The sequence below is a fragment of the Falco rusticolus genome, chromosome 5, assembly GCF_015220075.1.
Source record: "Falco rusticolus isolate bFalRus1 chromosome 5, bFalRus1.pri, whole genome shotgun sequence".
Taxonomy (NCBI): Eukaryota; Metazoa; Chordata; class Aves; order Falconiformes; family Falconidae; genus Falco; species Falco rusticolus.
Window position 1 is genome coordinate 67,575,261 of NC_051191.1, and position 22,923 is coordinate 67,598,183.

The 22,923-nt window shown below is 50.0% G+C and overlaps 1 protein-coding gene across 1 annotated transcript in view; it reads left to right on the forward strand.

The window, feature by feature from the left end:
* Positions 1–1,330: 1,330 nt before the first annotated feature.
* B4GALNT3 (beta-1,4-N-acetyl-galactosaminyltransferase 3) overlaps positions 1,331–22,923 on the forward strand; it is a 67,890-nt gene continuing 46,297 nt past the window's right edge. Inside the window, exon 1 of the mRNA XM_037389775.1 lies at positions 1,331–1,472. Coding sequence (XP_037245672.1) covers positions 1,331–1,472 — 142 coding nt within the window. The remainder of the gene's footprint in view (positions 1,473–22,923) is intronic.

Below are 22,923 nucleotides of genomic sequence, written 5' to 3' on the forward strand. Positions count from 1 at the left end.
CGCTACCAGTACAACATTGGATGCCGGCACTCTGCCAATGTCGGTCTGTCCCAGCTGGGACTCACACTGCTCTCCCATGGCCCTCCATGCCATTTAAAAGGCTTTTGGCACATTTTTCAAGGCTAAATAATGATGAGCATCCTTTTGCACAGCCTCCCACTTCAGAAGGCTACTGCCGTGAAAGGAAGGTGGACCTTCAAAAGAAGGTGTATCATCATTGCACACGTTTTAAAAATAAACTTCAGCCTGAGGGTTTCTCTTCACGGTTGCATAAAGTACAGGGGCTGCATCAGTGCAGGAGCAGAGCTGTGAAGGGCAACAGCTGGTGCCAATGATCCAACACCTGTGCCATACGTGCTTGGAAGGAGGGTAATCAGGACTAGCTCCCCAGCCGGACACATTACATGCATCCCAGACAGCATCTTCCAGCTTCTTTTCACCCAGGAGGAACCCAGTTTTCATCCTCTGGGACCATTTGGCAATATGAACCAACCAACAGCACAGCAGGGGTCAGCTGGGAGAACCTCTTCAGAAGCGTGCATGAGGTGTGAAATGAAACACAAAGCACACCCAAGGAAGGTCCCGGTTGGTCTTCACGTGGGTCTCCAAGGTCCTCCCTCTGGGAGGTCTGAACGGTGTGATGCTGCATCTAGCCAGCTTGCTTCAAAAAGCGAGTGTGCCCCGTTCCTCCTGAGCAAGGCACGCGGAAGTAAACGCACTCGTTGCACGAGGTGCAGGACACGTTAACATGGATGCAGCTGTGCGCAGCTGTGTGAGTTCGAATCGCCCCTCGCGTCCTGCTTCCCTCCACGCACAGGAGCCACCATCTCCCGACCTCCCACCGGAGGGACCCGCCAGCGCTCCCGCCGGCACCACACCGGCTTCGAGCAGGACCGGGCGCCGGGGCAGCGTGCCCGCCGCCGCCCTGGCGCAGCTTTCCCGTAGCCTTGGCGGGAGCGGAGAGCCCTGGCAGCGCTGCCCCGCGGGACGCCGGCGGGGACGGCCCCGGTCCGGGTCCTGGTGCCGGCGCCCGGCAGCGCCCAGAGCGGCCGGCGGGCGGTGAGGGGCGCAGCCCGCGGCTCGGCCCCGCGGGGCGGAGGCAGGTGCGGGGGGCGGTGGCAGAGCCCGGCCGGGAGCTGCCCCGCGGGGGCGCGGCGCCGCCCCGCACCTGGGCCCGCCCCGCGGAGGAGGGGGTCCGAGGCAGCGGCGCCGTGCCGTGCCGTGCCGTGCCGAGCCGAGCTAGCCGAGCCGAGCCGTGCCGAGCCAGCCGAGCCGGCGGCGGGAGCATGCCCCGGGGCGGCGGCGGGGGCCGGGCGCCCTGAGCGGCGCCATGCGGGGCCGGCTGCTGGCGCGGCTGCGGCGGCGGCGGGTGCTGCGGCTGCTGCTGGCCCTGGGCGTGCTGGCCCTGGGGCTCTGGGCCGCTTACCTGGAGTTGGTGGCCGCGGCCGGCGGCGGGGCAACCCCGGACCGGAGTGAGTTACCCCGCAGGGCACCAGGGGAGGGGAAGGCGGGGAGGGGGGTCCCGTCCCGTCCCCGCACCCGTCCCGTCCCCGCGCTCCCTGGGGAGCCCGGCGGGTGCCCGGGGCTGAGCGCAGCCCGCGCAGCGGCGGGCGGGCGGGCGGCAGGGCGCTGCCGGCGGGCGGGAGCTGCTCCCCGGGGAGCCGTTAGGGACGGCAGTGGGTCCTGTCCCTCGGGAAGGAGGCGGGTGTTGGGGGGGTTCGCTTTTCAGCCTTCGGTCTGTCGGCTCTCGGCCTCGTCTCGGTCAGGAGAGCTGTCAAAACGCGACCTTGCTGGCATTGCAGAGCCCGGAGTCATGGCTTTGTGGTGCCTCTTGTTCTTGGTGCTAACCTGGAAGGCAGCAAAGAGTCTTTGAATATTGCTTTGATGAGAGAAGTATGCAAAGGAGGAGGGAATGCATACCCTGGAGATGCACACCACCCGCCTCGTAGCGGGTTCATTACATGCACGCTTCTAGGAGTACAGCCACAGCTGATACCAAGTGCGGTTAGCTTCTTTCTTTCCAAATCAGAGGAAAACAGTTATTTCTGTCAGCATCATGTAGGGTTTATACTTCTCTTTTTTTTTTACAGCCACAGGAAAGTTTTGAATGGCCCAAGGTTGTGTAAAAGCCTGGGATGTTGTTGCTGCTGGTTTTAAAATAGTATCAGTGCTTGGTGCCAATCTAACTTGATATTGTTTTTTCAAATACATGTCACCATTTAACTATTAATACTTCTCAGTACCTTGATCCCTTCACAACACATTATAAACCCCCTGACTCTTGGTGCCATGAGTCGGGCTTGGTTTCAGCCTTAAAGTTTAGACTGGCTGTGCAAGGAGCCCCATGAGCATCTACTCCTACAAAGTCCATTACAGGACTTCAGCTTGTCCATTTGTTCTGTATTATTTGTGATGTTAAGGCTAAAAACACATTTATTGTTCCAGCAGCAGAAGAGATCTGATTTCTTTGGTTAGGATAAATCCTCTAATGATAAATCTTTTTATGCCTGGTGGATTTGGTTGGGACGTGAGAAGGTGGGTTGCACTATGAGTCTGCTTTGTGTTACGTCTTTCAGGCAATCTAGCCATGCCTCTTTGCCAATACCCCCCTAAAGATCTTTAGAGGAGACCGCAGAGGTATATAGGGGAGTCGTGCAGTGCAGCAAGGGAGAAAACAAACCACTTGGAGGTATTTAAAATAGTGGTTATAAGGAGAGAGGGGCTGAGTCAGGTGTTTGGAGCTGTACAGCTGACAGTCCTTTCACTGCCAGCAATGCAAAGGGACCGGGAGGGGATGGGAGAAACAGGCAGTGAGCGTGAGGATGGAAGAGATGCACAGGAGCAAATGACTTCTCTTATGAATTGGGTTCTTCCTCTTTGCTTTTAGACAAGGTTATTTTTACATCTCTGTTGTAAAAGCCATTCTCTTTTAAAACTGAAACTGGAAACAGTGACATGAGTGTGGTCACCACCAACTAAATCAAGATAAGGAAAATAATTACATTCTATGACAGTTCAATTACATGGAAGTCCAGGTTCTCCCAAATCCACCAGAGACGTTGCTGTGCATTGCATGTGGAAGGTGTTTAAACACTGCTGGAAAGGGTGGGAGGGTGAAACCCTCTGGCAGGCATCTCCTCACAGCTCTGCATCATGGAGGGAGAGCAGCTGTGCCTGGGGAGCCAAGGCTCTGCAGGCGCGCCGGGCACTTGGCATCATGTTTTCCCAGCCTCGTGGCCAGAATTCTGGAACCTGCTAACAGGAGGAAGGTTAATCTGTGACCCTCCCCACCCTTCCTCTTGCCCCTGTACCTCTAAAAGCCTGCTTTGTTTTAAGAGAAATCAGAAGTCTGAGTGAAAGACAAATAGCATTTGTTTTCTTTTGGCTGTTAAAACTAAGTAATGTTTTCTTCTCTGGGGACTGGGGCGGCTGTGTTTGTGACTCCATGTGGTGACTCTTTCCAGAGATCCCAGGGAGCTGATGCAGGAAGGAGTGGCTCCCAGAGCAATTAATACTTTTCCCCTCTTCTTTCTGCATTGTTTTCTGTCACATGTCCCAAATGGGAATACTACTGTAAGTCACACCTGGGACCAATCGAGAGCTACCACCTCATCTGATGCAACAGCCTCCCCAGTTGTTAATGATAAAATATAAAGGCTGTTTATTGGGTAATTTTTCTGGGCAAAAGGCTAAGAGGCTCCATCCACTGAGGCCAGAAAGCGGAAGAGCTGCTGGGCTTTGAAGGAGATCACCGTGTCCATTCTCTGTGTCTTTAACGGAGTTTCTTCTTGCCTCCCTAAATGGCGTTGCAGAACAGCCTGTGTATGGAAAGCCAAGTATGTTTTCTCTTTCCAGAGAGGTGAGCCCTCCTCTTGCAAGGTTGTAAGGAGTCACACAAAATCATCCCATGCATGGTGTAGAGGAAAGGGATTGAGCACAAGCTGCTGTGATGCCCCCATGCTGCCCCTGCTCCCAGGTCCGTGCCTTAGAGCAAGTCTTCAGGCATGGTCGATCCTCTCCAGCTTTATGCTCCTCTTCCCCCACCAGAACAGTGTGTGGTGGAGGAAGCAAATGTCAGGTGGCCGGGGTATGGGTGTTTGAGTAAGTGATGCTTAAAAATTGAGGCCCGGCTGTCCTCCCCTGATGTATATGAAGCTCAGCTATGCAAACATATAAATAAGTTTGGGTGAAAGAGAATAAAGGGCCTTGCTAATCATTAGTACCCGTTGGCTTCCATGGCACTGCGTCACTGTACACTGGGAGAGGCTCTGGCTCTGAGGGTCATTTTGCTGTAATGTTAAAGTCAAAGATTGAGGGACCAGCCTGAGGTGCAGAATTCTTGCTTGGTATACCCCATAGGTTGGGGCTCATGCGTGGCCAAGTTGATCTGAGCCCTTTTCTAGCTGTCTGAGAGGTTTGCGTTGGACTAGACAGGGACAGATCATGGTATTGGCTGTCATGAGTTGGAGCGGTCCTTTGAAGGTGATGCTGATATGGTCAGTGGGTCTAGTCAAAAAAAAAAAAAGATGTGACTGCATCAAGGTATTCCTGCATATTCTTCCCAGGGGGCCCTACTGGCAGGACTGTTGTATCTCATTTCTGTTGTTGTGAAGCTTGCTCCTTTTTTTATTTTTTATTTTTTTTATTGAGCATATTTTTGTTGCTCTGTTGCCCAACAGGTATTTATGGGAATCTTAAATATGTTTACAGCTGAGTGAAGAAAAACAAGCAGGCTGATGTGAGTTGAAGATGGGCACAACTCTCCTCACGTGAAATGTGGCCTGTTGTCATCCAAAACAAGTTGTAACAGGCAGGACACTGCCTCCCTGCCAAGAAATCCGAGGAGCTGGAGACAGTCTCTTTACTTCCACTGCTGAGAGGCACTAACCTCTGTGGAGTGGGCTCTCCAGTAGAAATGTTTTTCTCGTCTTTAGTAGCTGCTATACAGCACGCTTTGCTCCCACAAGTGAATGCCGGAGGTGGGAACCTCTCCTATTTCAAGGGTAAATGAAGTGTTGGGGAGGGAGAAAATACCAGTAAAGCACAGAGCAGCCAAATCTGGAGAGCGATTCCTGCACTGTGCCTTTACTGCTGTAATACTGTTGGCTTGGCAGCGCAGCTGGAAGGGGCAAGGGCAGGAACAGGTCTCCCTCAGGGAGGACTCCTCACCCCAATACCCTGCCTCTTCCAAGAGCTGCCGCAATACTTTGGATGGAAAATCTGGTGGGATGGGGATCTCCTGCTACCTCTGGTTTTCCTCTTCTGTGCCCAGCAGTGCCTCATCTTGCCCACCCATGCAGAAAGGTGTGACTCTGAGGGAGCAAGCCTGGCATCAGCGAGCCATGCTTGCAGGGAGGGAGGATGTGCAGTGATCCCCCTTTGCTTTAAAACGTTGTGTCAACATAGTAAAAGCAAATCCTGATCCCTGCAGAAACTTGGAGGTGAGGTCATTCCCAGCCGTTGCTGTGCAGACTCTTGTTTTTTCTGCTGCAAAGACCATGGTATCTTGGGAGGCGATAAATCACTTGCACTGATTTCCTTTATACAGGTGTGAGAGTCGCGCTGAGCCAGGCGCAAGCAGGGTGTGCATGATTAGATTAGAATTCTGGGAGGTGCAGCTTGTAGGAACAAGGGGTTCAGGGGAGGCCTTCTTTAACCTGCCTCTCGGGCTGCTTCAGCCTGTCCCTGTTCCTCCAGACGTTATTGTTGCGTGTAAATAACAATGGGAGTGTGTTATCTTTCTATCTTGGATTGTGACAAGTGGTTTCTGTCCAGCTTCTCGCTTCATGGACTGCCACTTTTCTCACTCAGGAGCGTGCAGTCCCACTCTCTGAAGTGGGAAATAGGGGTTCAGAAGAAACTATGGAGATGAGCAAATAAAAAAGTCCTTATGGCAAGACTTCCACGTCCCCAGTATTATGTACCTCTTTAGTGTCCCTTTCCTTCCCCAGAAGATTGGTTTCTTACACCCCTCACCATGGTGAGCTCTCTCTGATCTTCATGCACCCAAGCTACTACAGAGCAGCGTGAGTTGCTTTAAAACTGACCTGAGTGTTGGTGTGAATGGGCAGGTGCGTGTGTTTGTCTGAGGAAAGTAGCTGGTAGAAAGCTGAAGTTGCTCATTTAATGTAACTCATCGACTTCTTTGTGTAGCTTCCCTGCCCAGGATCCTCAGCAGCACCTATGCGTAAGGGTGAGCACACCTACACGTCCAGGTTCATTCATATGCACGTGGGCTGACCTTAGCAATCGCTCACACGCAAGGTTACTTGCCTGTACATGCACAGTATTGCTCTTTTGCATAGCTAATTGCACCGTAGGTTACTGAGTGCCCATGGGGAAATACTGGACCGTGTAGCTCTCCTGTGGCGGCTGAAGTATCTGCTTCCTCTCTGTGGAAACTGTTGACCCAGAGGAAAAGTTAAAACCAGCTGTCACCCCCAGAGCACCTCATCCTGACTGAAAAAATGCGTTGACAGCAGGGGAACATCTGTACCATGAAGTTTGCATAAGATATTTCTGGGCTTTTGAAGACAGTAGTGAGACTAATTCATAGGGACTTGTGCTGAGCAACACCGTTCCCCAAAGCACGTTGTGGGCTGCTATAGCTATGGGCAGAAGGATGGGCACTGCAGGTGGGGCAGATTTTTCACTTCCAGGTGGTCAGTTTGGTCTCCCTGGCCAACGATCAGAAGTGCTGTCACATCTTGCTCTGCACTGGTGTATGGGAAGGGAGTCAACATCCCCAGGCCCATAGTCACAGCAGAGAAGCCAGGGCCACTGAGCCGTTTGGATCGTATGCTGGCTTGGTTGTGAGGTTCACTGGCATCGCAGCCAGGGGATGCCTCATGCTAGCTGTGCCACACCTGTCCGGGGCCAGCATGTCCTTTCACTGCTGCTGGGGTGTGTACTGCAGGTAGCTTGTGAACCTGGCTTTTTTTACTTCTTGACTTGAAGTCAGGTGGGGATGGATTTGCCTCTTAAATAACCTTTTTGTAGAGTGGCACTGAGTGCCTGGGTCCCTGTGCACCAAGTGAGAGTTGTGAGTGTTTTTTCTTGGAACCCAGCTTGCAGTTTGTCTGGCCACTGAAGATCCCCAGATCGTTTCCAAACATTTCATATTATCATTATAAATAAACTCTTGCACCATCCCTTTATCCGTGACAGATTTGTGTAGCGGTGTGCCAACACTGCATGTATTCCTGTACCACACCTTCCTTTTTTGAGTCAGTCTGGATTAGGATGACCTGGATCTCATGGAGTGGTGCCCTCCTGTGCATCTCGTCTGCGCTGTGGGTTGGTCGAGGAATGCTGTTGTCTTCTGGAGATGCGTTTCTGCATATGGTATAGTAACATGAAGGCTCTGCCTCCTTTCGCCTGCAAGCTCAGGCAGGTGTGAAGGAAGAGTGGTGCTGGGAGAGATGATGGACATAGTCTTTCATCTGGCTGTTTGGAGTTACTGACATCCACAATATGGTAAAAGGCAGGATGTTTTCCTGAGGACAGAGGTCGCCTTGTAGGTTATGGCAGTGGGGAATGGAGTGATGATGGGGTTCTTCCTCTAGTGTTTACAATAGCCTCAAGAATTGATGGGGTTATGTATTTCGTTGTACTTTGACCTTTCCTTTCCTATTCATTGTTGCTGTGCATTGATGTTCCCTTTTCCAGTCCCTTCCCAATTCAATTGCTTTTTTTTCAGGCTTGCAGTAATAGCTGAGAAGGGCTTTCCAAGAAAAGGAAATAAGCTATCTTATATAGATGTGGTTTGAGATTTAAGAAAGATCCATGTCATGCCTTGGGTGGAAACAGATGTGAACCTGGTCCTTAGATACTTGTGCTTTTCATGATGTTAGAAATTCATAGTCTGTGTGTAATCAGCCAAACCAAAATACACTGGGATTTTGACCAGAGCTCCTCTGTACTTCTGTTTCCCTGAGAAGACTTTCCCATGGCAAAGCACAAAGGCTTTGATATTCCTGATCCGGAGAGAGCCCCCTATCCTTTGAGATGCTAAGATAGTCTGGGATAACATTGCTGTTAAGTAAATCAGCCTTCTCCAAAGACGTCTCAGAACAATAATTCATGCTGGCATAGTAAAGAATTTTAAACAACTACACAGAATAATAAGATGCAATTACTCTTTGAGATGCCGGATGTTTCCAGACAATCCAGGTTGTCAGGTAGACCTGTGAGTCTCCCTGAAGCATCAGTGTGCCTCTCACAGGGTCACTGATTCTGATTGTATAATTTTCTAAGGCTTAGTTATTTCAGCATTCTGTGACACTTTCCCATTTGAGTTCGTTTTTGAGCGGGAGAGAGGTCAATGTAGCTTCTTAACCCCTTTGTTTTTAGAAGCTGGAGGTGCTGTCACCTCTTACTTTCCATTGTAGGGCTATCTGATACCCTTACGTGGCAAAAGTATTGCATCTTGTGCTAGTCTTGCTTTTGTGTCACTGTTTTTCATCAGAGATGCAAATGGTAAGTCCCGGGCCTTTGCATCATCCACGGAGGTTTTCTCCCTTCCTGGCTTCCATCTCAGTGACCTTGATGTTGATTTCAGGCAGTCTAAATATTCTTGGGTTTTTTCCAGTTGAGCCAAATATGAACACTTGACAGCTGGTGCTACTCAGTTAATGTAAAACCACTGAATACAGATCAAACTTGCCTATGGGGCCTTCTATAACAGACATGTTTTCTCTTTTTAACTTTGTTTTCTGCTAGCCCTCTGGACTGTGGGTATTAGGAACTAGGAGGCTTATATGGATGCCAGTGTTTCACTGAAACACGTGTAAATTCATGCACACTAAACAGTAGTTCATTGTCAGGTGTTATATCCCTTTTACCAGTAAAAATATTTGATCTACATCATCACCTGTTAGGCTGCAGAATTGCCTAGTAGACCTCTCTTGAAGTGAGGATAATCTACATAAGCGGTATGTGTATTTTTTCCTGCCATTCTAAATCAATCTGTTTCTGCCTTGCTTCAAGAGGCTGCTTATTTCCATGTCATTAGTGTGGGCTGTTTGACTTGGCCCGTCTATTTGGTGTTGGCAACTCCAACAGCTTCCTCTGTGCTGCCGTTCATTTGAGCCTAGTTAAGATATCTCCAGCCCTTCTCGTAAATACTTCACTTCCTAAATTAGTTTTATTTATATTTCGTAATGTTATTTTCTGTAAAATTGTAGTAGTCATGTCTGGGTGCTATTAACCCCATCTAAGCCGCAGAACAAAATTTATAACAGGCTGAGAATATCCTGTCCAGACCACCCTGTACTAATAGCCTCAATTACCTGCTGTGGCAGCTCACTCAGCGTTAGCTGCCACAGTCCATGTTTTGTTGTAAGCAAGCCGGTTGGAAGGATTTTACTTGTTTTCAATCAAAAATGCAAAAGAAACCAACACTCTGATAGGAGACATTTTTTTTTTTTTGGAAAACCTGGCTGAATTATAATTTCCAGAGCTGTACCTTGAAAATCAATTGTCTGCCTAACATAAGGAGTAAATATAAGAGGTCTCGTTTTGCAGTTGCTATGTCTTGAAAACATCAGTGCACTGTTTCAGAGGAAATTTTGCAAACAGCAATTATGAGCCATAGTCTGTACTCTCATACCAATGGGAGGGGGTAGTCGCATCTACTTAGAAATTCAAATTGACGCCCGAGCTGAGAATGGGAGTGTTATGAAAGTCTTTCCCAGGTCATATGTTGCCCCTTTCTTATTGGGGAAAACAAAAAAGAAAAAAAAAGTGCCAGCAGAGCGACACAGGGCCCAATCCTTCCCTCTCCCTCAGGGGTTTGGTTGGCGGAGATGACACCCCTGCACACTCCACGAGCAGGGCTGGAGGACAGCAGAGAAGGAACCACACAAGAATTGGCTTTGTAACAGCTTTATGGTGTGGTGGGAGACCTTGTGCGTGCTGGCTGTGCCTCCCTCCTTGCCAGCAGGATGTCTGGAGGCTTCACCCCCTTACAGTCACTGCTGAATGTGGGAGACTGAGTTTTTTGCAGGGAGCTGGGTGGGTGCAAGGTCACTGAGGACCCTCAGCCCTCCTGGGACATAGTCTTGTCCAGGGGAGCCTAGGCATGGGATGAGGAGGGGGCTGGAACTGGAGCCTAGGGCACCTGCGGGAAGGTGGAGAGCAGTCCCTGTGCCCAGGGGGTAGCAGAAGCGTGCAGGGGAGTGATCCCCAGGAAAAGGGTCCCTTAGCCCCCAACTCTCCTCCTCCCACAGTAGGGTATCTTTCAGGCCACAAACCCCCTAAGGTCCAGAACAGCCATCAGAATGTGATGAACATACCAGAATGTGCGATGCCACACGCATCGCTATCAGAATGGCCTCATGATGTTATAAGCCACCTTGCTGCATTTTGTGCCAGGCCTGAGAAACTGGCACACAGTTTGCAGAGCTTCAAGGCTCACAAGGTCCAAAAATGGTTGTAAGAAAGAGGTGCCACCATATCAGGGTGAGCCACTACCCGTGGCTGCATGGAAGAGCAGGCAGGTGATTGCAGGAGATACAGAGGAAGAGGAGGCAGCATCAGAGGCGTGACGCCATCAACCAGGTAGTAGCAATGGCCATTGCTCTGGTGGCTGATGGTATAGAGCCCGTGGAGGTGAAGCCACCAGAAGATCAAGAAGAACTGATGGAAGTGGATCCACCTGCACCATGGCTCACCAGGCACCAGTATGCTGTGCCAGGGCTCCCCACCGTGACACCATGGCAGTGGTGGTACAGGAGCGGTCAGCCAGCATCCTACCACCAGCCCAGGCTCTGCACCCAGCGTTAGCTGAGAGGCCCAGCCTCTGCTCCTGGCTGTCCTGCGGGCTCACCTGTTCCATCTTCTAGCATCAACAGTTGATTGCCATGGGTTGTGTGAGCCCTTATTTCCCATCCTCCACCCCTCCTGAGCAACACCCTCCTGAAGAACTGCCATCCGTTGTGCTCTGAAGGAAGCTCCTGAAGAAGCCATCTGAGCCCTGAGGAGAAGGGATGAAACAACCTGGCTTCCACCAAGCCGCTGTGGCAGGGTGACAAGAGGGCTTCCTCAGAGGAACACACAGGTCCCCGGGGCCTGGAGATGCCGTCTCTTCGGTCTGAGGAGGGGAAGGCTGCCCGACGGGTTGTTGAAGATGAAGCCAGACCCTCTGTGGTGGTGCCTAACGGACAGCAATGGATCTTTTGAGAGGCGGAGAGATGCCTGTTCCTGTGGAGCAGCAGGAGACTGCAGCTCTGCCAGGAGAAAGCGCTGCCCTGCAGTGTTAACGTCCCTTCTATAATGTTCCATTAAAAAAACAATAGAACAAGAAAAAGAACAGTAAAAATGTTTTCCTTCTCTCTCTTATTTGGTACTTTGGCAACTGCACCTGGACTCCCCTGCCCCCTCCTGGCCTTTGCTCATCCAGGAAGGACACTGGTGCATGGGGTGTCATCCCAGCCCAGGGCCTTCAAGATGGTGAGGGGTAGGGGCACACGAGGGCGGGCTGAGGGAGCCGTCTCTGGTCATGAGGGTGGTGAGACATTGGAGCAGATTGCCCAGAGAAGCTGTGGCTGTTCCGTCCCTGGAAACATGCAAGGCTGTGTTGGATGGGTCTTTGAGCAACCTGATCTCGTGAAAGATGTCCCTGTCCACGGAAGGGGGTTGGACTAGGTCATCTTTAAAGGAGGTCCCTTCCCACCGAAACCATTTGATGAGCCTGTGAGACAGGCCATGGTATAATGTGCTGCTGTGCTCGGTTCCCCTGTGTTTCTGTGGTGTGTGCTAGCAAGCGTCTGCAGTCGCCATCTCTCTCAGGCTTGTATTCAATTTGTGAAACAGGCTTGTGCAGCAAAACCAACCGACGTGTCAGCTGTGGAGCACTGAATTACCGCTTATTCTCAAAACACTAAGCTTGCATCGTTTCTTTCTCAGTTTCTCGGCTGAAATTTGAGCCCTGTGCCTGCCTGCACAATGCTTGAGCTCTAAAGGGCATTTTTTTTAAAGCATTTATTATTTGTCTGATACAATTCACTGTTCTAAGACTTGTTGTGTCCCTTCCTGCTGATTTTGAAACGGGCACCCTGACAGCAGCCTCAGCATTACTGTTGCCAACTGCTTCACCTGTTAATTTTAATTTTCCTTTTTGCCACGTAAGTTACGTAGACCCTTTTGTTTAAGCCCAGCAGGTCTAGCTTTGCCCAAGCCTCGGGTGGTGATCCTCTAGGACTGTCCCCTGCCCTGAGTAAAAACCTGTATTGATCGAAGTTTATATGGGTCCTAGGAAGGGCTTCAGTGCCAAACAGCCCAAATGGTGGTCTGTGGGAAAATGTTTTGACGAGTCGATGCTTGGTTTGTCTCCATGCTCTGGCCAGACCACCAGCTGCAAGCACCTCAAGCATCAGAAGAGGTTTGGTATCAGCCATCATTCTGCGCTCCCCTCACTGGCAGGGGCAAAACTCTTCATAGAAGTGTTTAATTCAGGGCCGGAGCAATCCCATTTGTGGGAGGAGGAGCATGGCAGGGGTTGCTTCATTACCTCTTTCTGCCCAGATGCCTGGGCTGCTCCAGCTCCTTCGCTGATTCCTGGTCTAGCTCTTTTGCAGCTGCTTCCTCAGGGTGGGAAGAGCTTTGTAAGGTGTGTGAGTTGAGGGACAGTTGTACTGCTCCAGGTTGTGCTCTGTTGGGAGCTTGTTTATCCTTGGACGGATGTATTCTAATTCTGTCTGCTGTTTTGCTCTCCCACCTCTTCAGGGAATTGGACGTGCTTCGTGACACCAGGGTTTGATAGATTTTACATTGGTAATAACATGTGTTTTCCTTTCCCCCATAGTTCTGGGTGTATCTGATCCCATGTGTTTACTTGTCCACGTTGTCCACCCACTCCAGTAGTGGAGCCAAGATCACCAGCATTCAGCCAGAATTTAATTTACTTTTTCTGCTAGTGCTTTTTCATCCATTGGCACTTTCTCTGTTGCTGGCATGGTGCTACTCACCTGCACCTAGTCTACACCTAAGAAATGCCTCCGTCTTTGACGTTCCTTTCCTTTCTTGCCGAGCCCTTGTCTTTACCCCGGCTGCTACTCTGAAGAAGTCCTGCTGCTGCTGCCACCACCATGCTCTGCACTTGCAGTTCTTCTGAACATGCTGCCTTGCTGGTCTTGCAAGTCCTTCCCAGGTGCGTTGCACCACTTGCTGCAGTGGGGAAGAGGGTCTTTTGTGTGTATTGGTGGGGCAGGGGAGGGTGCACTCCTTGAACTACTTTCCCCCTGCCTTGGTCTGGCAAGTAGTATTTCAGTTTGTCTGCGCTGTCTGCTCGCTGTCTGCATGCCATCAGCTCCAGCCATGCAGCCGATTTCCTTTGCTGCACAACTTGTAATTGCTTTGCCAATTAACTCTGGGTCTTCCAGTACTTGCTCATGAATGCTTTGTCCCAAAACCTCGTGTTTCCCAAGTGGCACAATTAGTTGGGTTTTATTACCTAAATTTAGATCTTTGCAAATTCTGTTTTTGCCTTTCTCTTGTAACTCTGTGTTTAAATACCCGACACAGGCTCATTAAGGAGGGGAAAGAAATCTTTGAGCAAGTCTTGCGGTTCCTGCAGAGGTAGAGAAAGAAAGAAAAATTAAAGCTGAGACAAGCAGGAGCGAAGAGGCAGCATCTGGGATTATAAATGACAGGGATTGTGTAACCAAAGTCAGAAGTGGCCAGAAATGGGGCATAGTGAGTTGAGTGTCAGAGCAGAGTGATCAGGAAGTGCCAATGGTCACTGAAGAGTTCTACAGGGAAAGGAACTGAAGGCTAAGTGAGAAGCAAATGCTTGGGATTTCAGTAGAGCTGAGAGGCTGGAATTTACAGCCTGGAGTGTAAAGATCAAAAAGAGAGGTGATACAGAAAAGAGTCAGGGGGCACAGAGTAAATTATTGGCTTAAGAGTTTTAAAAGCAGTGAAGGAAGATGCAGGGTATAATAATTACAGAAGCTAGTGGGGACCATAAGCAGCTCTACTGAGGTGGTTAAGAACGTATTTGGGTCATAAGGGTGTTTGGTGCCTTGAAAATTAGTACCACGGTGGCTTTCTACTGTAGTTCATGTCTGCCAAGGCATCTGGTTTCCCTGTGTGGAGCATTGTGCTCAGTGCTGCAGCTGCTCCGCTTGATTTGCAGTGGGGTTACCTGTTTTGCCTTGAATGTCTAGCAAACGCTCAGGACTTTGCCATTTATTTCTCTAGCAATAGGATTTGCTAAGGTAGACAGGATTTTTTCATGGGTCCCTCTTTATGTCTGAGGGATGTAAAGTTCCTTTTCTGTAGGTATAGCAAAAATCAAAGAAAAGATGCCAGATTTGTGCACAGTCCTATGGTCCATGATCAGGTAGCATTTAATCTAGAAACTCTGTGGATTTGCTGAGGTTCATGCTACCTCTGCTCCTTTCATAATCCTCATGGCTCCCTTTCTGTCTTTCTTTCCATGCCGTTTTGGAGTTTTTCCTCTTACAGAGAGGGACAAGCATTGTTTGCTGGAAGCAGTGCAAGTTTGCATCCAGGCACAGGGGAAAACTCGCCCCGCTGAACTCCCACCACAAGCACTGACTCCCACAGCAGACACTGCGGTGTTACAGCTGTCAGCCTCAGCAGCGAGGGCATCCTGCCCCTGAGTAACCATTCTGTAGTAGGCAGCATGGTGGAGAACGGACCATTACAGGAAGGAGCTGGACCAGGCTCTTGCACGAGTGGTGTTTGCAAAGTGGTGTTTGCTTCTCATGGCACGCTGAGGTGCACCAGCTCCAGATCTGTCCAAAACTATGTAGAACGCGTAGGATCCCACTGCGAGTTAGCAGCCTAAATTGTCCCTCTGGGCAGAAAGTGAGTCCTGTGAGCACTGCCCGGGTCCGGGAGCCGATCCCCTCGGGAGCTGCAATTTGTCCTTGCTCCATCTCTGGGCAATGGAGGAGGGATTTGCTTCAGCCCGAGTCACCGTGGCTCCCCTTTGTCCACCAGTGGTTTATATTTAGCTGGCAGCATGTGGCCATTGGGCTGTTTGAAGGCAGTGTCTCCCAGCCCTCACCTCGGTGCTGCCCAGCTTTCCGTAGCGGTTGAGCTGCTGCTGCCTGGGTGGAGAGCTGGAGGCTAAAATTAGCAGGGAGCTCTTCCCTTGCCAAATGCTGTGTCTGACCCAGCCAAGCCTGGCAGGGGGGAGAGGAAAATGAGGTCTTACATCTCCCCACGCAGAGCACCCAAAATGCCTGCCAGCTTCTTGGGGGTCTCGTTGTGAGGGGTGGGGATGCCTTGCCAGCGGGTCCTTGGGGAGATGCTGAAGCAGTAGGGAGGGCAGTGCATCACCGGAATGGCCTCGGGACATGGTAGGAAATCCTGATCCTCAGAGCTCTGTTTCCTTCTCAGTCTCCCTTTTGAATATCATCTAAACAGTCAGGAATGCCAATTCTCACTCCTGGCTGTCTTCAGAGCTGCAGGCGTCTCCCTGCTTAGGGAGAGGTTTTCTGGGCAGATGTAGGGTTTGTCTGCCATAAGAAAACTAGTGCGTATCACTGCTTCCACCTCACCAGAACAAGCTGCTGAAGATTTCGCTGCTCCCGGTAGCTGTCTGCTCTAAATGAGCACTTGTTCACTCTGTATTACAGAGTGGGCTCCCGGGAGGGCGGGCTGCAGGAGGGGCCGTGGTATGATGGTTACAGTGCAGATTTGGGCAAGCAGGGATGCATGCCACCCCTGTCTGCTGCTGAGCAGCTGAGGTTTCAGAACAAGCTGCTTCAGTTAGCCTCTACGGCAAAGATGTCAATGGTAATTGTTATTTATCCTTTCGAAGTACTTAATATCCAGGAGTAGAAGAACATTAACTGGGCTCCACATTACTTCTGTTCAATGGGAAAGAATGTTGTTTCATTATTGACTATTCTTCTGGACCCAGCCTGCCCTGCTGGTACAGTCCTGCTGGTTTAGCTGCCCCAGGCATGTTGCTACCTTGTCTTTCGAGAACCAACTTTGCTAGCGTATGTAACGCAGTAGCAGGAACTCATCTGGGTCCCCAGAATACAGGTCTTGTCTCTAATCTTTTCCATTCATTGCACTTTGCTGAACTACACAGCCCAGGGCAAGAAATGGGTGGAAGGATGCCGCTGAGGTGGGAGCTTGGTCCCTAAACCTTATTCCTTTTATCTGTGGCCTTTGGAAAGACCCATCTGCAGTTTGTGCAAGGGCAGCACAATGGTAAACCATGACCTTGCAGGGAGAACTGCTGTGGGTTTTGCACGTTACCAGTCCTGACAGCTCAGAAGGAGGCAATCTAAGTGGCACCATGGGTGTGGTGGAGCAAAGCAAGCACCCCATGACAGCCTAATAAGGTTCAGAGTAAATATAAACAAGGTTTGCAGTGAGATTTCTGGTGTTTCAGCAAGGGTTGCCAGGCACTGCTCATAGGGAACGCTGGGTCAACTGCAGGAAGAAGAAAAAAACCCAAGAAGGCATGTTCATGGTCTGCCTGATAAATGTTTCTTCTGAAAGGGAGGTGAAATTTTCCTTTTCCTGTAAACAACAGAAGAACAAGAGCAACTGGGATGGCTGCACTAGCTGCATCTTACGCATTTGACCAGCTAACTTGGAAAGTGACCTCTCTATTTGTGTCTGGAGGTGTGTACAGAGGATGTGTACTAGCCCTCTGCCAGGTCTCCATTACGTTAGGTGTACAGGAAGGACAAAGCTCCAGGAACTGGAGGGGATGCGGCACTGGCAGGGTCTGTCCTTGCTCCTGTCTCAGCTTCAGGCACAGGTGAGGTGCCTCCCTCCTGTCAACATGGCTCTGTGGTTTTATTCCAGTGAAGTAAAGGAAACAAAACTTGCAAGTGAGTCCCCGGCTTCCCTTTCCTTTTCCTTGCTGGAGGTAGAATAAGGAATGTCTATGTGAAGGACATCAAGCTATTTTTAGCATGGGTAAAGAAAGGCAGAATATAAAATATTTGGGAAAATATGCCTCCTGCAGCTGCAAGAGGAATTAGACTCTTAGGTCAAACCAGCTCAGGGCTACTGGTTTTGCTGGGAAGGATTTATTTGCTTGAAACTCAGCAAAGTGAAGAAAGCACCACCAGCTGCGGACTTAGTGGGAGGCGGCGGGAGAAGGCGGTTGCGTCTTGCTCTTTCCCCTTGACACAAATCTGGCAGGTTCTGTAGTACAAGATTTCTTCCTGACGCTGGCAGTCCGCACTCCTGGCAGTTCCTGGCTGACTGTGCTGGCACCAGGAGTGCATGAGGGCTGGGGCTGGAGTGACCCTGTGGGGCACTGGCAGTGCTGGGGCTGGGGGCTTAAGCCAGTTGTGTCGCTTTGGCTCACAAAAAGGCTGAAAGGCTGGACTTGTCTTTTTTCCCAGTTGAATGCTGTTCTGTGATGGAAAAGTGGCTTTTTCCTGCACTTGCTGGTAACAATGAGAGGGACCTCCTTGCTCTTAATAATCGTTTACTGAGGGGCGGGGGGGAATTGTTCTTCCATGTCCTCTTCCCCTCACTGAACTCTGTTCTGGTGTTGACTACTGGCAAAAATACTAATTTCTAACCAGCCAGCCGCTTGAAATGGCCTGCCTTTGCTGTCTGAGGCTATCCAGGAAGCATCTGCCTTCCAGCTGCAGCACTGGGCTCCTCTGTCCATGCCAGGCACGCTGTCAGCATCCCCAAGGCCCTGCAGAGCTGCTGGGAAGATGCTACGTGACAGAAAGTGCTTTAGTTGCCGTGCAGTGTGGAGGTGCCCCCACGGCCCCAGAGAAGGCATTAGGAGGGGGCTGGTGCTCCTGTGAAGCTGGGGCAGCTTGCATTGTCAGCACTTTGCCAAAGGAGGGAGGGCTGGAGTATGGCTTGGAGGCTGCTGCCATGTCCCTGTGCTAAACTTCTGCAACCAGTTTAAAATCCACCACTGCAATATTCTGCTGCCTCTCCTCTGCAGAGCCGGGCATTTGCAAGGTCTGCTGAGATCTCTTCTCAAAGTCAAGCTGCTAAAATCTGCAGAGAAGCCTTTCTTGGCCTCTGCAGGGCGGAAAACTGCTTATAATTTTTGTCTCGGACCCTGAAATTGGAGCGGTTCAAGTGGAGTGGGGGTGACCTGCCACTATTTCCCGAGGCATTACCAGGCTGAGCAGGAGCCACATAACCTGTAGCATTAGATCTGGATGTGTTTCTTTATTGCTGAGTGAAACCGTGCAAAGGCAGCTTAAGGCTTTAGTTACTGAAAAGCTTTTTTCAGGAGAATGGGCCTTCATACATTGCTTGGCTGAGGGTCGATCCCCCTGGAGGGAAGGCAGCTTGGGTGAATGATACTGGGCTGGCCTCAATCTGGGCAGTGCTGGGCGAATTTCCCTGAGCAGGCATGTTCATGTGGGAAAGAAAAAGAGAGAGAGAGGATGGGAGAGAAAGTGTTGTTAGAGGGGAAGAAAGGATTTGAGCCACCTCTTGTGCTGGTAGCAAATGCTCAGGCCAGTCTTTGGCCAGCCCTGGCCAGCTCGGCAGGTCCAGCAGAGCTGCTCTGCTCTGAGGGCAAGGCAGAGGCATGCCATATTGGTTCTTTTTCTCATGAGCATAGTAGGTACCTTTGTACAGTTGCAGGCACATAGGCTACGTTTCTTCTTCCATGCTTTCAGATTTTACCAGCTGTGTCTGTTGTGAGTGCTTGGGATTTGTCATCTCACTATATGGCTTAAATGAAACCATACAAATCCCTGGTGCATTTATTTGCATTCCTTTGTAAATAATCCTGATTTTAAAAAATTATTATTACTTTAAATATATGTAATAGTACTGGCTGGATCTGTAGCTTTGTAAAGAAATAGTTGTAACTTTACTCTCTGCAGGTGTGTGTATGTCAGGTTCTAGAGGCATTTCCACGTGTAGCATTTTCCACATATAGAGGGTCTCTGTGTGCTCCAGGTACTACCAAATCAGCCCAGAGTCCAGAAACTAGCAATTGAATCTCCCAAGAAAACAAAAGTCTAACCTAATTTTGCATTGTGTGCTAAGATAGTCTCATGATAGTGCCTTTGAAGTGGCCTGTGCTTCTCATGTTTGCTGAACCCATCTAATCAAACCCGTTTGCTCTGGGTTAAGAGCAACTGTTTCCCAGCAGAACTGCATCACCTGCACTTTGTGTTGTTACAGGTGGCCAGGGAATTTGATGCTGAGCTCCATTGCGTGGCAGACAGCTGGGCTAGTGCTAGGGCAATTTTACATACACTTAGTTGACCTGAGGTGGCCTGCATGGAGCTGATCTTACTAAGGATATAGTTGCAGCTCTTCCCTCCTCCCTCCGAGCTGAGGTGGCCACAGTGTAGAGGTGAGGGTTTTAGCAGCTAAGCAGTGTGCTGCTGCTCCTGAACAACCTGCTGACAATGTTAAGTGCATTGCTTTATAGACCAGAGGCACGTCTTCCACGCTACTATTCTGCATAAAAGCCTTGCAGGCTGCAGTGGTTTCCTTAGTACACAGCCAGGGTGTGGGAGACTTCATTACACTCTACCCTGATACTTTAACATTAGGTTAATGTTAAGACCCAGCTTGGGATTTGTCAGATCACAGACTTTGATGTTGTGTTTAAACACCCTGAGTGATGCAGGCTGCATGCTGCAGTTGCCGTTAACCAGAGAAGCAAGTGGTTTCAAGCACTGTTAAATGAGCTTTCTCTCCGGTGTTGGTCCCTTGTCAACACCAGGTTCTCTCTTGTCTTCCCCGTACATGGTGATATCCAGGGATCCTCTCTGTGTAGGATATGCGTGCAATGAAAGTGCCATGGGTGAGGGACTTCAGTAAATAGTATTTGTCTAATAGGCACTGCTGTCTCCCATGTAAGTGTCCTAAGGAATCATTGTACATATGTAGGCACATCACAGATGTGTGCTGCATTTCCTGTACCTGCTCCCTGCCCAGGGGAATTCAGCAGCACCTCTAGTGTTTGCATCAAGGCTTGCAGCACATGCTCACTCCTGTATGCTGCTGCACCAGTTTTCCTCACCTCCTGGCTTCCCCACCTGCACCGGCATGGAGGCATGCCCAAAGCTCTGCTTCTCCGTGCAAAACAGCTCTCCTCCCAGCAAAAGGCTCCATCGTTTCGTATCTGAGGCTGTCCACCTGCCTCATCTCACAGCTTCACGCTCCTCTCTGTGCTCCCTGGTCACATAGAAGTGCTCCCCATGTATTTACTCCTCTTCGTACGTACCTGCCCACTCCAGCATGCGAGTACCTGCATGTTGCTGACCTTGCCTACTTAGTGCTCTTTCATAGTGCTCCCATGCATGTTTTCATGACCTTGAAAGCCTTGCTCTCTTCTGCCAAGCTCCTGGGATTGGATGGCTTGCTACGTGTTACAGAGGTTTTCCCTTCTGGTGTCCTTTAAGGTGGAGAGCAATGTTCATGAATGTGGTAGGTCAGATCCTGGAATAAATAAGGCATGACATGGCCATGGCACTTGCAAGTTTCCTTTCTAGGGTTGCAGCCGTGCATTTCCATTTCAAATTCTAATACTACCCCACATCGGCTCCTTACCAACTTGGTCTGTGCACCGCGGAGAAGAATCACTCCCCCAGCAGAGCTTTTGCCAGTGCATCTGAATGCAGGCCAGCAGTCCCCTCTGCTGTTGTGCACCTGCCCCCTCTCCTCCTCCTCCTCTGCACAGGCCACTCTCTTTAGTCCTGCCCTTTCCCACCATTTACATGGTTACCAATGCATGTGCTTGTTTGCGCCACAACATGCGTCGGCTGCAGTGTGCTAACCCAGCTGAAGTAGTGGGGCTGGAAGAGGGTGGGAGCCTTTGTGGCCCCCTGAGCTGCCCAGTGCAGCTTGCTCAGGGCTTTCACATGGCTTTTCCTCTCCTTGTCCTGCAGCACTCCTTGCTCGTCCCACCTTGGGTCTTTCCATACCACGTATGCGCCTCTGCAGACCGGAACTGTACCCGGAGACACATACGTATTTAGAGCCTGTAGTTAATCGGGGAGTGTACCAATGTACCAGGTACAATCCTGTTCCTTAGTTGTTTTGAAAAGGATTTCTTAATCTCATTTTGTTTAATCAAAGCTGCAAGACCTTCCTGTTTCTCTGGTCAGATATTTCTTTAGTTTTTAAATGCTGACAGGTATGCAAGTACCTGAAGGTGTCGGACACCTTCATAAAGAAAACACAAAGAAACTTTTATATCTCAGCAGAAAGACATCTTAGAGCAAAGGCTTGTCACTTGTAGCTCACTAAGATGAAAAGAATATTGTTGCTGGGAAAAAAAAAAGTTTAAAATTCTGAAAAAATAATTCTTAATTTCTGAGTCTTGTTTGTGATCCCATTAGTCAAGGTAACAGATACTACTAGTTGTCCAGTTACTACAGGGCTTTCCTAGAGATTGACAGGGCACAGCAGCACACAAACAGTGCCAAGGCGTTCTGTAGGAAATCTTGAAATTTCAACCCTGCAACAAATTCTTCCCATTTTTCTATATGAAACTTCACAGCTGAATTGTATCCTTCTGCCTCAGTGATGGATGTGGGAGGGCCAGGTCTGCCTTGTCCACATCTGAAGGTAACTCATGCAGAGGGTCTCCTTGACAGCCCACATGCTCTGTGGCATTTGCCGGATTTCCCATCCCGAGACAGCCCATCAGTGCCTGACTCGGTTGCAGGAACGTTTGTATGGGGAGTTAGTGGAGGTACTGCATGTGGCCTCTCTGCTCGCTGGGGAAGGCTGTGTGGCCTCCCAGGAGCAGGGTGTCACAGGGAGCCTTTCTGCCTTCCAGCTCACGCACCTTCCCTAAGCTAAGAAATTTAGCTTTAAGAATTGAGGATAAAAAGAAGCAGGGGTGCTTGTGAATCTATCTAAATGCGTGATGTCAAAACCCCTCTGCCATTCGTTGTGGTGCTGGAGAGGAGGCTGAGACGTCATGGCCGAGGGAACTGGATGTGAAGTGGGTGACGCTGGCTGAGGATGGGTGGAAACAGGGAAATTGTGGAGATGAATCCAGACCCTAGCAACTCTCCTGGCTTAGGGTGAGTTGCTGCTGGTCTCTGGGGCCCCTAGGTCTTCTAATGACCCAGAGACAAGTGCAAGTGAACGACAGACTTGTTCCCATAAGACCTGCTCTTGTGGGAGCCTGTTACCTGCTCTTACCTGGTCCCCAGTTCATTTCTGCCACTGCTCCCACCCAGCTTGTCCTGGTCAGAGCTGCCTCCTGGACCGGCTGCACATGGAGTTAAGCTACTTCTGTCACAAATAACAATCATGTGGGCAGTGCCACAATTTAGGATGCTTCTTCTTGGCCATGTGTGCATGGTTGGTTTTATCATTCTACTCAATCTGAGGGCAGATGCTGGCTCTGTCAGGTCATCTGGGCTTTGGGGCAACTCTTAGAAACCTCTTCATGTAGCTATGGACTGCTTGTGGCAGTAAGCAACAGTAACCCTGAGGCACTCCACCACATCCCTGGCCTGAGCAAGTCATCTACAGGAACTCAGGTAACAATCCTACGCACTTTGCTTGGGAATCTGGCAGTGGTGGAGTAAGAAGCTGGGTAGTGAGGAAGGACTCAGTATGGTAGAGGCTAAACTGTGATATGAGAAAGGGTTACAGCTAGACTGGATGCCAGCTTAAAACATCCTATTTATGCATTTCCAGGCACTTATGCATATCCTTCAGCGAAAAAACAAAAATGGTTTTCCTCTGGAGATCAGTGGCAAAAATCCTATTGACTTCAAGTAGAGCAAGATCCATCATACTGCAGCTGATTCTTCACTGCCTTGTGTGAAGGGGAGGTGGTGGGTAAAGCAAAATGGAGGTCTTTTCTTCCCCAAGGCTGTGCTTGGCTGCTGCTAGCACAGACCATCAAACCTGCAAAAATCATGCCTGTCTGCGGGGCAGGCCTAGTAGTAGGAACATTTCAGTGCTGCTTACTTTGAATGAGACCTGTATTCAGATGCTTCAGTCTGA